A 14,091-nucleotide genomic window follows, 5' to 3' on the forward strand; every position below is an offset into this window, starting at 1 on the left:
CACACAGAACTGTAGCTTGGATGTGGCACCTCCAGGTATCTACCTCCCTTTCTATCTTTGTGAGCCCTTCCATCAGTGATCCCCCCTGTCCCCCAGCAGATGGGCCCGGGCCTTACGGCGCACACGCAGCCTGTCGCTGGAGCCGGAGGTTTTCACTTCCTGGGTCACTGGGTTGTAGGCCGCACACTTGTACATGCCCTCGTCCTCCTGGCTGGCATTCACAATCTGGAGGTTCCCCGAGGGCATGATCAGGTAGTTACCTGTGGAAAGGGCAGGGCCAGGAGAAGACGGGATGGGTTTGGGTCCAGAATGCTTCACTCTGCAGCTTCCACAAAGGAGAGGTGCACGGAGGGAGAGGAACAGGCTGGGCAGGCACTAGGAGCTGATGTCCACCTGAGTCCCCACAAGACCAAGCCTAAGATGCTGTTCTCCCCATAAAACCTTGCAACAAGCGGGACAGAGTGCCAGAGAGTAAAGGTAACTAACCAACCAGCTAACAGACTGGCTGACTGCCTAACTGCCGCAACTTAGTGCATAGGTCTATGGAAGAGCATTTTATACTTTCAAGGGAGCTAGGGGAGGCTAGAAAGCAAGCAGGATTTTGAATCAGCCATGGTCGCATGCTCTGAGTCTGCTGGGTATTAACTGTGTAATGTAACTTGGGCAAGTTAATTAACCTCTCTGATCCCGTTTCCTCATTTGTGAAAAGGCTTAATGTATGCTGCCTCAGGGCCACTGTAAGGCTTGAGAGGTCCATGCTGCACACATGAGAGATGAGATCATCATTCCTGCAAGCCTGGAGGAAATTGATTTTGGAGCTTCCCCTCATTCTCCCTTCCCAAAATGATGAGCAAATCTTCCCATCAGTCATAGCCATCACTCGGAATCGCCTCATGATTGCATTTCTGCTACTTGGAGAGGAATATTCTGACTTCTAACCACTGTCCTCTCCATGAATGCCACTGAAATCCTTTCTTCCACATCAGGGACCTGTCAGGCTCTGTTTGCTCCTGGTCCACGGGTGCCATGGGCTGGTGCCCCAGGGGTGTTCAGGTTCTGTAACTAGGAGACAGATTCACAGCTCCTGGACACCCCAGCAACCAGGGTGGCATCTGGCTTCCTGGCAGGTAAAGCTATGGCCGTCAGTGCCGAGCTTTGCCCTGGTGGCCCCTCCTGAGAGCTGTGCTGTTGCCAAGCCTGGTGCCTGCCTGCTGCTGGGCCACCCAGGTATGAGCTGCTTAGCAAGTGCCAGATGGAGTGGGAGAAACCCTTGGTCCTGGTGGGGCAGGCAGGCCTCTCCCAGAGGCTGCTGCCAACCTTCTGCTGGGGACAGTAGGGATTCATGCTCTTCTTCCCCCAGTCTCCAGTTGGTTCTGAGTGGTTGGATTAGGGGTTTTACCCTTTTGAAAACAGTTTTCTGTATTCTCTAAGTTTTCTACAATGAACATACGTTCCTTTCATAACCAGAAAGAGTTAATAAAAATATCTTAAAATCTAGAGTATATTTTTAAAGGCATACTTTTTTTTCTTCTTCTTCTTGAGACAGGGTCTCACTTTGTCACTCAGGCTAGAGTGCAGTGGCACGATCTTGGCTCACTACAACCTTAGCCTCCTGGGCTCAAGCAATTAAAAGGTATACATTTTGAGCTGTGGTGTCAGGTCAAGTAAGGTCTACTTGGCCTCGAGTACAGGGTCCGTTGTGAAAAGAGGCTGGCTTTGACTTCAGGGACAACCTCTTCCCCTCTGGCATTCTGCGGACCAAGCCTTGGCTTCTCTGGACCTGCTGCTGTGTCTGTCCACAGTGGCTTGAGCATGGAGCTGTGACAGCTGAGATAACTGCATTTACTACGCAAACAGGGAGAGGGAAAAATGAAGTCCACTGCAAAGACTGCTCTGCTGCATGGGGAAGAGCTCCATCTCCTGCCAGGGAACCCTGCGGCTCCGTGAATGGGCTTATTACGCAGCCTTCCTGTGTGTGCCTGGAGGCACAGAGCTTCCACAGGCAGCATGCAGAACCATGTGCTGAGAGCCTGGATGGAACAGCAACATCTCAGTAATTATCTTCTGGGGCCTGAAAGGATAAAGAAATTCCTCATGCTAAGACAGAGGACTTCCGTAATGGAAGCCACCTGCTTCGGGACCCTACAGGACTACATATCAAGAAAGAAGACATGACCAAGTATGGTGGCTCAAGCCTGTAATTCCAGCCAAAGCGGGAGGATTGCTCGAGCTCAGAAGTTCTAGACCAGCCTGGGCAACATAGCGAGACTCTGTCTCTATAACAAATAAAAATAAAGTTAGCCAAGCATGGTGGCATGTGCCTGTAGTTCTAGCTACTCAGATGGTTGAGGAAGGAGGATCTCTTGAGCCCTGGTGATGGAGGCTGCAGTGAGCTCTGATTATGCCACTGCACTCCAGCTTGAGTGACCTAACAGGATCCTGTCTCTTAAAAGGAAAAAAAAAGGCAGGAGGACAGCTGGCCAGCATGAGGAAGGGCTGCTGGCATGTTGAGGGGGGCTTGTGAGGCAGCCGCAGCTGCCCTAGCTTTGTTGAGCAGTGAGCGGTTGGAGAAGGCCAGCTTCCCTTCTCACCTCAGCTTCGGCCTCTGGGTTCCTGCCCACTCACCTCTGGAGGCCTCCAGCCACTCTTGTTTGACGCTGTACCGGACCTGGGCTTTGGGGTGGCTCTCAGGCAGGTGGCAGGCAATGACTGCTGTGTTTCCCTCATCCACTTCAATCACGTGCTGCACGTCTAACTTGAAGTCCTCGAGATCTGTGAAGAGAAGGCAAGGTGCTGGCTGGAGGAGAGCAGAGCAAAAGTGTGACATTTCAGGGTGGGCTTGTGCCTTGGTGTTGTCAGTCATGACAAAGCTCACACCTAGGGGGATATCAGGGGATCCTCCAAGTTCTTCCTCCAGCCCCTTGTTGTCTACATGAGTTTGTAAGAATGTGGGGCCCTCATCACTGATGGGGTTCACTTTGTATACACAAGTTGGGGGAAGGTGCAGAGAGAATCCCATCAAGCAGTGCCTCTGGCTCAGACCATCTGTTACACTGAGATATGGGGGCAAGTTGGCTCTGCTTATCCACCCCAGAAATGGGGTGGGTCAAGGTACAAATGTCCTAGCAGAGCTGTCAGAAGGCTCAGCTAACAGAGATGGAAGGGAATAATAAAAGAGAATGCTGATGTCTTTTCTCCAAGTTGATTAAGAGCAGCCTTCCCAGGTTCTCCTCAGGCATCCACGATGACAAGCGATGGGCCTGAGACTGCACTTGATTGATGGCCATGGTTGTAACCAGAAGGCTGATTCTTGCTGCTCAGAAGCCACACCCCACATCACAGAGGATCCTTCCTTGGGGCTGGGGGCAGGACTCTGGATACCCTAAGGGTTTTCTAAGGCAAAGAGGAATCTGCCAGGACAACAGGCAGCACCCCAGGGTGGCTTGATGGCAGTGGACTGCGGAGGAGCCAGGGTCCTGACACGAGGCTGTGGTCTCTGGCGGCCCCATGGCCATTTCTCCTGGCTTGCCACCATGGGATCTAAACTGGGAGAGTATGGAGATCCATCTAGAATAAGAGCAGAATGTTTCCCAAGCAATCCAAGAGTCCAAACAACAAATCTCTCTTTGTATGAGCCAGATCACTGATGTTGCTGAGTGAAACAGGGACCACTTGCACAACAAAACTGCATGCATTCCAAGTTGGAAATCTGGTTTTCAGGATTATAGCTGAATTTAAGAGGAGAAATAAAACTAATGGAGTATAAGACAGATGGAAATATTTTACCCAGACACTCTCTTCCTAAAGGTACTCAGAAAGCCCTGGAGGCACCTTCTCTGAATGCTGGCCACACCAAATTCTGCTCAGCTCCTGGGACTGATAGCATCGGGGCTGACTACAATTTCACTGCAAGACTGCACCTGCCTCTGCTGTTGTTTCCACTGGAGACCCAGAGAGGGCTGGAATCAGGTTTCTCACAGAAGACAAGAGATAATTACCAAAAACAAACTGGTGTCACCCTAGGAGTGCCTGGTGATTAAGGTATTCAGTGAGGTCAGGAGGCTTCCCGTGTAATGGAACTTCCCAGCAGCTCTTAGTCAATTCAAGCCAACATAGGCGAGGAAAGCCCTATTGTTGCTGTGATGCCCCTTTGATTACAATATCAGACTGTGAACTCTTTGGGGCATGGAGCGAGTTTTGTTCCTGTCTGTGTCCCCTGAACCTAACCCAGGTCCTGGCCCAAGAACACACTTGGCAAGTGTTGAATGAATAAATGAATGAATGTGAATGAATGAATGAATGAATGAGTATCTTGGAAGCTGAGCCGCACAAGTTAGGTACAAGATGCCCATTATGCTGCCTAGAAACTCAAATTCATAAAGTTGGTCTACATTTTGAAGAAACGGACAAGAGCCTAGCACAACAAATGTTCTATGAACATTATATCTAAGTGTGGCCAGTAGAAGTTATTTTGCAAATAGAATGTTTCTTGAGAGGTTATGCAGGATCTGAAGAAAGAAGTGAAACAGGTCTAATAAATGTGCTGTAAGAAATACATGCTATTCAAGGAGTGATGTGGTGGAAACAGTGATAGGATGGACATTCCATTCTCCATGATGTGCTTATTTCACATTGCATACCTGTATCCAAACATCTCATGTACCTGATAAATATACACACGTACTATGTACCCACAGGAAAAAAAAAACAACTTAAAAAAAAATCAGGGATTGGTTGTCTGATTCCCTTCTATTGCCCCATTTCACTTTCTAGGCTGAACATGCATGATGCCTGCGGGTCAAGGTGAGATCTCTCAGATTCCTTCCTATGGGTTAAGTGTAGGGCCTCCTGGGCTTTTAAATAATGATTTCAAAATTATTTAATGTTGTGTGTGTGATATCTGACCCTAACTAAATTATAAATTCCTGGTGGGAAGCCTATTAATTTTTCACTCTTCACCCCAACCCCAAGCTCTACTGCATAGTACTGAGGACACAGCAAATGCTTTCTAATCCTTGCTAAATAAATACAGTTTGGAAGTCTGAGCTCAAGACCAGCTTGATGGGTGCGCAACCTGCCCCTGCACTTGATGGGGCTAACACTTGGTTTAATGCTCTGCTTTCACCATCTTAAAATTCTTAATAACGCTTGAACAAGGGACCCTACATTTTCATTTTGCATTTGGTCCCACAAATTATTTAGCCCAGTCCTGGCTGAGCCTCTCAGCCAAGATAGCTAATGAGTTTCCTCTCAAAGAGGAGGAAGGTTTGGACTATGGGAAAGGAATTGCTTGAGCTCAACATGTTCTTGCTAAATATTGGTAACTTTGTTTTCTGAAAGCAATTCACTTAAAAAATGCAAAGGCCTTAATCCTCCTTCAGGCCAGTGCGCCCTGTACCTGCCAAGTCAGGAGGCTCCCCACAAAGCGAGCTGTGAGTGATTGTGAGCTTAGGGGCATCTGGAAAATTCCTCAGGCGCTGTGAAACACTCTCCTCCATGGTCGAATAAATCCCAAACTACTCCACCAATAGGTTTTTGTTTTTTCCTCCTCCTTTTCTTCACCTCATTCCAAGGATATTTGCCTTAAGCAAAGAATATACCTAAACCTAGCAGATCATTTTCCAAGAAAGATGTAAGCAACTGAAAGGAGTTTGGCACCAGGACGCCATCTCCATCTTCATGGCCCCAGGCTCCTGCCCATTGTAATTGAGGGCTTATCCAGGCACGGAGGGAGCATGTACTCTGCCAGGCACCCACCTCAGCAACCCAGCGGTAGAAAACACTGGCCCTTTTAATCCCCTCTTGGCTCCTGCTGCACCCTCTGACAGCTGCTCAGTTGGAGACAGAAGGCTGTGCAGTGGGGGAGCATGAAGCTGGGCACTGGTCAGCCATGCGGCCAGACAGCCCCTCTGTTCTGATGCCAACATGTGCACAACAGCCTGTGCAGGCAGGACCGAGGGCACCCCAGCTGGACATCCAGCTCCCCACAAGGGACAACTGGCAGGCGAGCCTTCCTGGCTTCAAAACAAATAAGCAGCAGTTTGGTTCTTGGCTCTGTCCGTCCTACCCCCATCCCCGCTACCCCCGTGCCTCCTAAGCTTAAGCCTTAGCTTAAAATACTCCCAATTTGGCTGCTCGAGTAAAACTTGAGTTTCACTAAGGGATCAAAGGCAGAATAATGAAGTGATGAATGATCTGAAAATCAGAGGACCCCCTTTTTCTAGTGTTTTTGGACAGGAAGGGGGCCAGGGAGGGGTGGGGAGTTCATGATCAATAAGAGCCTAATCAGCCATCAGACGGGGCAGATGCAGAGAGGAGCTCTAGCTGGCGCATATGAAGGAAACCAGCCTGTTCCCAGGCCCCTTTGTCTGCAAAGCCGGTTTCCTGGCCGAGTCCCTAGGCTGCTCAGTGTGCTTCACTGGAAATAAGGGACAGGCCCTTCAATTACAAATGGGGTTAGCAGGCCTCCGCTGCAGAAAGATGGATCAGGTTTCATGGAGAAATGGTTTGACAGGACACCTGCCCTTGCCTGTTGGCTGGTGTGTTTGAGAAATCCATTAGAGGAATGTTTTTGCAGCTTTAATCCTCTTACCTTCCCTCCCCTCACACCCTTTTTTCGCATCCTCTCTTTGTGCATTTTCCAGCTACTTCATTAACTTGTCCACATTAATCAAATGCTAGTAGGCCCACTCTTGTTTCTCAGCTCCCAACAGGTCAGAAGTCTTGGTCTTTGGGGCCATCTCTGAGTTTACTGACCTTATTTACTTGTCCCAGAACTTTGTGATTTCTGAGAAAGCCCATGATATTTTGGGCTCCATATAGACCCCGGCCCAGTTCCTTCCTTCTGGGAGCTCAGTTTCCAAAGGGAAGATGTACACTCTGATACATCACTTCTGTATGATCTCTGAACACAGAGGTTACAGGGATGTGTTCAGACACACATCATGTGATGTACTCTGTGCTTTCTCTTCACATTCAAAGGGCGCATCAGGCACAGAACCTTTTGGCTATGGGAAAAACAGCAAATTAAAGACTGTCAAAGGCACATGGATGTGGCTGCCATCAGCAGGATCACATGTGAAACTGCAAACTGGCACATTTTATCTTGAGTATCTCTTGAATTTCTTTCTCACCACCTTCTAGTATCTTTCCTTTATTAATAAAAGGTTCCACAGAGCTATGAATTAAGTTACAACACTTGGTGTATGTTCATGCATTCTCATAACACACATTGTCAAATATTAATTGTAAGCTTATCCCCCAATGTTCACGGACTTTATGTGTCCAACTACAGAATGTGTTGGGTCTCAGTTAAATGCCCCAGGTCTAAGCCATAAACCTAACAATCACTTCCAAGGGAGTTCTTCATTTAGTCTTCTCCTGCATCCTCCCTTAAGCTGCAAATCGAAGTTCGATTCTGTGTGAAGTAAGAAGAGAAGTAAGATGCACCATGGATGCTGCATGGAGTTACCAATATCCCCATATCCATGAGCTCTGCTGAACGCTTAAAGAAATTTTGGCCTTCTACCCATGCGAGTACTTCTCACATACAGTCCTGTCCTACCCTCTGCCTGTTCCTGGGGATCACAGGACAAGCCTACACTCCTCTACAGAGGTCTGGATGGGATCCACCAGGTCACGGGGCACTGCATGGGGCTCACGTGGCAATGCTGCCAGGATGGCTGAGCAGCCTCAGGACCACTGGCAGGTTTCTGGGCTGATGGATAATTCCATTCCCCAACTGTCACAACCTGCAAGCCTCAACTTGTCCCTGCAGCAGCTTACTGTACCTGTGGCTGATGCTACAAAGCATAAAGGATTCTGCCCTAATGGAGCACTACTCAGTGGCATGCTGATCCTTTGGTCCTTCCCTGCACCTCAGTCCCTTTTTGAGAGACACCCAAGGTGCAGGAGAAGTAAAGTTACTAAGAGTTTTCTCTGACTGAGCCCCTGGCTCGTGGCTATCAGTGAGACTTGGCTGTAGAGTCTGAGAAGACAAAGCGTCCTTGACACTCCTCGCTATGTTGCCTCTGGCCAGTATGGGGGCTCTCCTGTGTCCCAAACTGCTTCATTGATGGACAAAGAGTCCTAACACAATTCTCGACCCCCAAGTCATTTGAGGAACCACGGCTTGGCATGACCCCAAGGTTATTCCTCTGAAATAAAATGATCTGCAAGTGAAAAGCCACGGCAGTTATCTGCTGAGGATGTGGGACAACTACAGAAGCAGAGGAAAGGCTGGAGCCTCATGGTGCTCTCATGAGACCAGAAAGCCTGGCACCCGGTGGGTGGCTGGGGTTTACTGTGGGCTGGGCAGGCATCTCAGAAGCCATGCATTTGGGGTAGTGAATAAGTCTTTCAGCCCTGGCACATAGACCCCTGCAGCCCACAAAGCGGGACAAAACCAGCATTTGGTAAAATACCATCCCTCCAGTCATCATCAAGTCATTCATTTAGCAAGCCAGGTGCTACAGAATTGTCTGTTATGCCAAGCACTGCAGAAAATACAAAGAAGCAAAGACATAGCTCCTAACCACAGGGAGTTTTCAATCACACAGACAAGGCAGGACACAATAATTCACAAGCGTGGTGTTCTCCAGCGTAGTCCTCACCACCTCCACCAGCACTCCAGCCTAAGTCAACACCGTGATCTACAGAGACACTTGGAAACATGGCTGGCAGACTGAGTACTGGTCCTCCCTTTGCAGGCAGGGAGACTGGATAAATATGTTTGCTCTCTTTGGGATTTTTTTCTGCCTGTCCAATTGCACAAATAATTTTGGCTCCCAAGCTCTCTCCTGACAACCATGGAAACATGACATGAAATTTCTCAAACACACTTTCTGATGAAAGCAAGGCATGCTCTTTTGTATTTAAAGAAAACAGTTTCCATGGGGAGGAGGAAGAAGAAGAAGAAGAAAAACCAAACCTTTGTAGATGCCAAACACATTAGTTGCTAAATCTTGTTTCTGTCTTTTCCTTTCAGTTGGGGTGGGATTTACACCCAGATTTGAGCAGTGAAAGAAAGCTGAGATTGGAGAACAGATGAAAGAGACTGGGGGATGAGGGATGAAAATCAAAGTCAAGACAGGAGAGAGAAATCTGGGGGTGGCCAGGAGGGGAAAGCAGAAGGGAGGAGTGGGAGGGGAAGCAGGAGAGATACTAAAAAAAACCTATTTTGCAATGTCATTAAATGATTTGCAATGAATTGGCCTAAGGCTTCAGGAATTTCTTGGCTTGAACCAATTAAAAATATTTTATTTTTAAAAAAGACATAAGAGAACAAGAAATGCGATTAATCCTCAAAGACAAGTCAAGGATGGAGCCATGTCTCCACTGGGTCTGGCAGCCAGATGAACACAGAAGATGTCTGGTCTGTAGACCATCTCATCTACCCGACTTCAGGGCTGCTCTGAGGTAGGGCTGGTTAGCAGAACTGGAGAGTTTCTTTTGGACTAGATGAAGGAATGAAATAGTTAGAAAAAAAGTATACTGAAGAAAGAGAAGGAAAAAAAGATTTACTTGCCAGCAACCCACATCACACATATTTCTCTGATCAACCAAATATAAACTATAAACTTAGCAGTGGGAAAATTAATGTGAGTCCTGGTGGTCTGGACTCATCGTAGCCAGAGCTGGATCCTGGCACAGCCTTTGGAAGGGCTGGCGGCCTGTGCAGGAAGAGAGGGAGGAGAGAAAGTGGAGGCTGAGGAGCTCAGAGAGAGAATGGGGATGGCCCTCTGGTGTGGCCCTGAGGAACAGAACTCCAGGTGGGAGACACAGGGCAGTGAGGCCTGCTTTTTCTTCCCACACACCTGGGAACTGCATACTCCCATCAGCCTCGGTGGCACCAATCCCATTCACCCACTCCGAGCTGCCCCTTGAGGTATATATGAGGACAGTGGTCTCCAGCCTTTTTGGCATCAGGGACCAGTTTCATGGAAGACAATTTTTCCATGGACCAGGGGTGGGGAGACTGGGGGGGATGGTTTTGAGATAAAACTGTTCCACCTGAAATCATCAGACATTAGTTAGATTCTCCTAAGGGGCGTGCAACCGCCCCTCACATGAGCACAGTTCACAATAGGGTTCACCCTCTAATGGTGAACCCTATTCTATTGAATGGCGAAACCTATTCTATTCTATTCTATTCTATCCTGATAGAATCCAATGCCACTGCTGATCTGACAGGAGGTGGTGTTCAGATGGTAATGCTTGCTGGTCCACCGCACACCTCCTGCTGTGTGACCTGGTTCCTAACAGGCCATGGACCAGTACTGGTCTGCTGCCTGGGGGTTGGGGACCCCTGTGTTAGGTCATGGAACCAAATTCACTGGCATCTCCCTGAGGTTCCAGAATTTCCTCCAAACATCTCAGTTTCTTTCAAATGCTGTTTTATGCTTCTGACATTCATCAACTTTTCTAAACCTTTCTTGAATCCATTTGTATCTTTAACCTCTTTGTATCCTGAGTTCCTGCTTTATCCTTTCTTATATACTTCTTGAAAACTTTTAATATATCAGAATTTGAAAAGGAAATTCAGAAATTGTTAATTTACCCTCTGTATGCCCTTTTTGGTCTTCTAGACCTCAGACATGTTTTATCTGGGAGTCTTCCTCTTTCATGATATTCACAGAAGGCCTGTGGTGTGCCAGGCCCCATAGACAGCACTGTGGTCACAGATAATAACAGTTCCTACCCTCCAGGTAGACAGACAAGAAAGGGCTGTGGAAGCAAACCCAAGGCACTAAGGAAACCGGGAAGAGAACCTACTCTAGACTTGGAAGTTGAAGGGGTCAAGAAACATTCCTAGAGAAGATACTTGAGTCTTGAAAACTGAGAAGGAATTAGTAACCGAAGGGAGGTCGGAATCTTCTGAGGACGGGGATGGGGAGCAAGATGCTGCCAGCTAAGGGACCACCATTCTAAAGCTAGGAGAAAGTACGCGATGGAAAGTGGGCCTGAGGGAAAGGCTGCAAGCACCTCACTATTAATCACAATTCTCCCTATAGGAAAAGAAACGCTGCTTTTACTTCAGCAAGTTTTTTCCTTTTGTTTACATTTTTTCTCATTATGAAGTGATCATCCTTTAATTTGGATGTGAACACTACGTCTAATTAGCAGGATGGACTCACTGTTCTATAGAGCTCAAGATTATTACCAGACACCAAAAATGGCTGAAAGTCTAAAAACAAAGTCAAAGTAGAAATTGCTCAACTTTTCCACACACACATGAGAAATAGGGATGCTGAGGTGTGAAGCTGTTTTTAAAAAACGAGGGAACCGAGGACTCATTTGCTCTCTTGGTTTTCTTTTTTGCTTTAAAGGAACCATCTTGCACCATGCTCCTTAAAGGAGTCCAGTGATTTCAAGCCGGCAAATCAATCTTTCTCTTGGCTTCTGGTGCAAAGGGCTCCTCACACTGTGTTTTGGCTCACTGAATCAATATACTACATGCCCCTTCCCTTTTCTCTTAGCTTAGAAAATGAATCTCCAGGATTGTATTTAAGCATTTGCCTGTGAATGCAAAGAATGAATTGAGGACAAGGGTGGAGTGGGTTAAGAGTCCTTAAGGGTGTCCTTGGTAGAAGATGCACTATGAACTTGAGGTCTATTTGGTAAATAGTGACCTCTGATAAATATAGAATGGGATCCCTGCCTGTCTGGGACAGACATTTGCTGCCAAGGTGCTCTGAGCAGAACTTATACCACGGATCTGTCTGGGTACTTGCACCCACTCTAATAGGATTAGAGTGGCCAATGCCATTTGAAGATTTCACCAGAATATCAGGGACAATTCTTGTGAGCTATGAATTTCTGCCTGCATCCAGTAGAAAACAGAAAGTATTGATGTAACTTTGTCCTAAAGCTGTAGGGTATTCCTTATTCATTTCCTATTAAGATGCTCAAGTTGCTCAGCACCTTTTGAATCTCCGCCATCTTTCAGTAATTTTCTTGCCCAGCTGGCAAAGTAAAATACACATAACTTATGGTATGGAACAACTAAATGTCAAGCTCAAGCTGGCTCTCCTTTTCCAACTCCATCCCCCTGTGTGGAGCTGTCTCTTTGTCTCTCCCAGCCAAGGTAGGCTCATACTCCTCTCCAGCTGCACATCTCCTTCCCCTCCTGGGGCAGCTTAGGAAGCCACCTGTGTTTTCTTTCCCTCCAACCCTTCTTCTCACTGCCGTCCCTTCATCCCAAAGCAAAAAGCTCGTGCAGGATTCCCTGACGCCCAAGCCAACACACACATGTTTTTCCAATTTGGAGCAAATGGCTCCTCCTGTTTTGTCTGGGAGTCACTGGCTAACTGAACCAGACGGGGGCGGAAGTGCGGAGTGCTGCAGAAGACACTCGGAAGCTTCTGGCTTAATCAGAAAGTGTTCATACCCAAAGAGAAAAGAGATGAGAAACAGTGAGAAACGGGGTGAGCGGCAAACAAGATGGGGAGAGAGAGACAATCACCTGGTGGCTAGATTAAGAATTCGATTGAGTTCACCATGGAAATATCTCACTACGGAAATAAAACTTTCTGTGGCAGTCTCGGTGCCATCCCAGAAACTGAACGGGGCCTAGGACTGAATATGCAATGTTAAGAGCTGAAGTTGGTTGTTAAAGGTCTGAGAAAGGTACGTGAGGACTCACAAATTAAAAATCAAGGTTGTCGTGTACACATTCTTCAAGGCTCACCTCCTGAGTCTTCCGCAATCCCCTGAAATGGAAATGAATCCTCGCTAGCCTCCAAGCGCCCATTAAAATCTGTTCACATCTCTGTCAGGCAACTCACTGGGCTGCCTTGCTTTATGACTAATGTGTTAACAAAGTCCACCTTCTCCATGAGACTGAGAGATATTCAATGGCCAGGACCAGATCTTACTGTGCCCTGTTAGAAATTCTAAATGCTTCCCAATTCTTAGGGCACCAGCGTCCAAAACATCCAAATATAGGAGTCAGCACTGGAGAATGAGTGCTTTGCTGCTTTTCAAGTGGGACTCACGAACTTTGGTTTTGTCTTATTTAACAGAAGCCTTTAGAAATAGAATGCATTAAGTTGTAAGGAACTGAGGACAAAATTAAACTAAAGACGTAGATTGTTAATTGGAGTAAGAAAATATATTTTGGGAAGAAAATTACAGTGACTGTTGGAAATGAAAGACGAATTCTTTTTATTGATTGAGTTCTTGCTTGCTTGTTTCTTCTCTCATCCTCTCCACCCTTACACTTCACAGAGGAGTTGAGAAAAAAAAAATCTTGAAAAAAAAATCAAGATATAGGTTTTATATATATATTTAAAAATCAAGACTAGGGGAAAATTAGGAAAGGATGGTCTTAATAAGATTGCCCAAATTAAACTACAATTTTGCTCTGAGACACCTGTGGCCAAAGAGAATCCAAACAATATGCCTCTGCCAAGGTGAGAGGGCTTCATGAAGCTGTTTCTGCAACCAGTGAATGCATCTTTGGTAGGGGCTGGGGCAACAGGGTCTCTGTATCTGCATCTTCCAAAGGCGCAGCTCTGCCCAAGGCTGAAATGCAAAGCATCCTGAGGTTTGGATGGAGTTCGTGGCTCCATAAAGTTAAGGAATAGCCATTGTCCTGGCAGTGTGGAAACATCTCTGTCTAAAGATGCCATTAATGATTCTGGGAGTTGGACTTAGGGAGAAACTAATTTCTTCACATTGCCTCCAAAGAGACATATTCCAAAAGAACTCCAGGCAGGTGGTATATTTCAGGTGGACAGTAGGGGACTGTGATGGCTAATTTCATGTGTCAACTTTGCTAGAAAATCTTTTACTTTGAGTAAAATAATTACCCTCCCTAATGGGGATAGGCCTCATTTGATCATTGAGAGTATTAATAGCAAAGACATGTTTTCCAGAGAAGAAGACAACACAGAAAACATGCCTGAGTTTCCTGCTTTTACCCTCAAGATTGCAGTATCAATTCTTACCTGAATCTACAGCCTGCATGAGCTAATTCTTTAAAATAAATATTTGTATAATATATAATTATACATATACAAAATTAAATATATTACACATATGTACATATATTATATATATACATATATACATATGTGTGTGTGTGTGTGT

The 14,091-nt window shown here is 46.6% G+C and overlaps 1 protein-coding gene across 9 annotated transcripts in view; it reads right to left on the reverse strand.

Annotated features, from left to right (window-relative positions):
• BOC (BOC cell adhesion associated, oncogene regulated) overlaps positions 1–14,091 on the reverse strand; it is a 247,391-nt gene that overhangs the window by 16,369 nt on the left and 216,931 nt on the right. For all 9 annotated transcript variants that reach the window (XM_033211258.1, XM_033211264.1, XM_033211265.1 and 6 more), the window contains 2 exons: positions 2,626–2,772; positions 117–260 (listed from right to left, as the gene is read on the reverse strand). In XM_033211258.1, coding sequence (XP_033067149.1) covers positions 117–260; positions 2,626–2,772 — 291 coding nt within the window. The remainder of the gene's footprint in view (positions 1–116; positions 261–2,625; positions 2,773–14,091) is intronic.

This window comes from Trachypithecus francoisi, unplaced genomic scaffold (assembly GCF_009764315.1).
Source record: "Trachypithecus francoisi isolate TF-2019V2 unplaced genomic scaffold, Tfra_2.0 Lachesis_group0, whole genome shotgun sequence".
NCBI lineage: Eukaryota > Metazoa > Chordata > Mammalia > Primates > Cercopithecidae > Trachypithecus > Trachypithecus francoisi.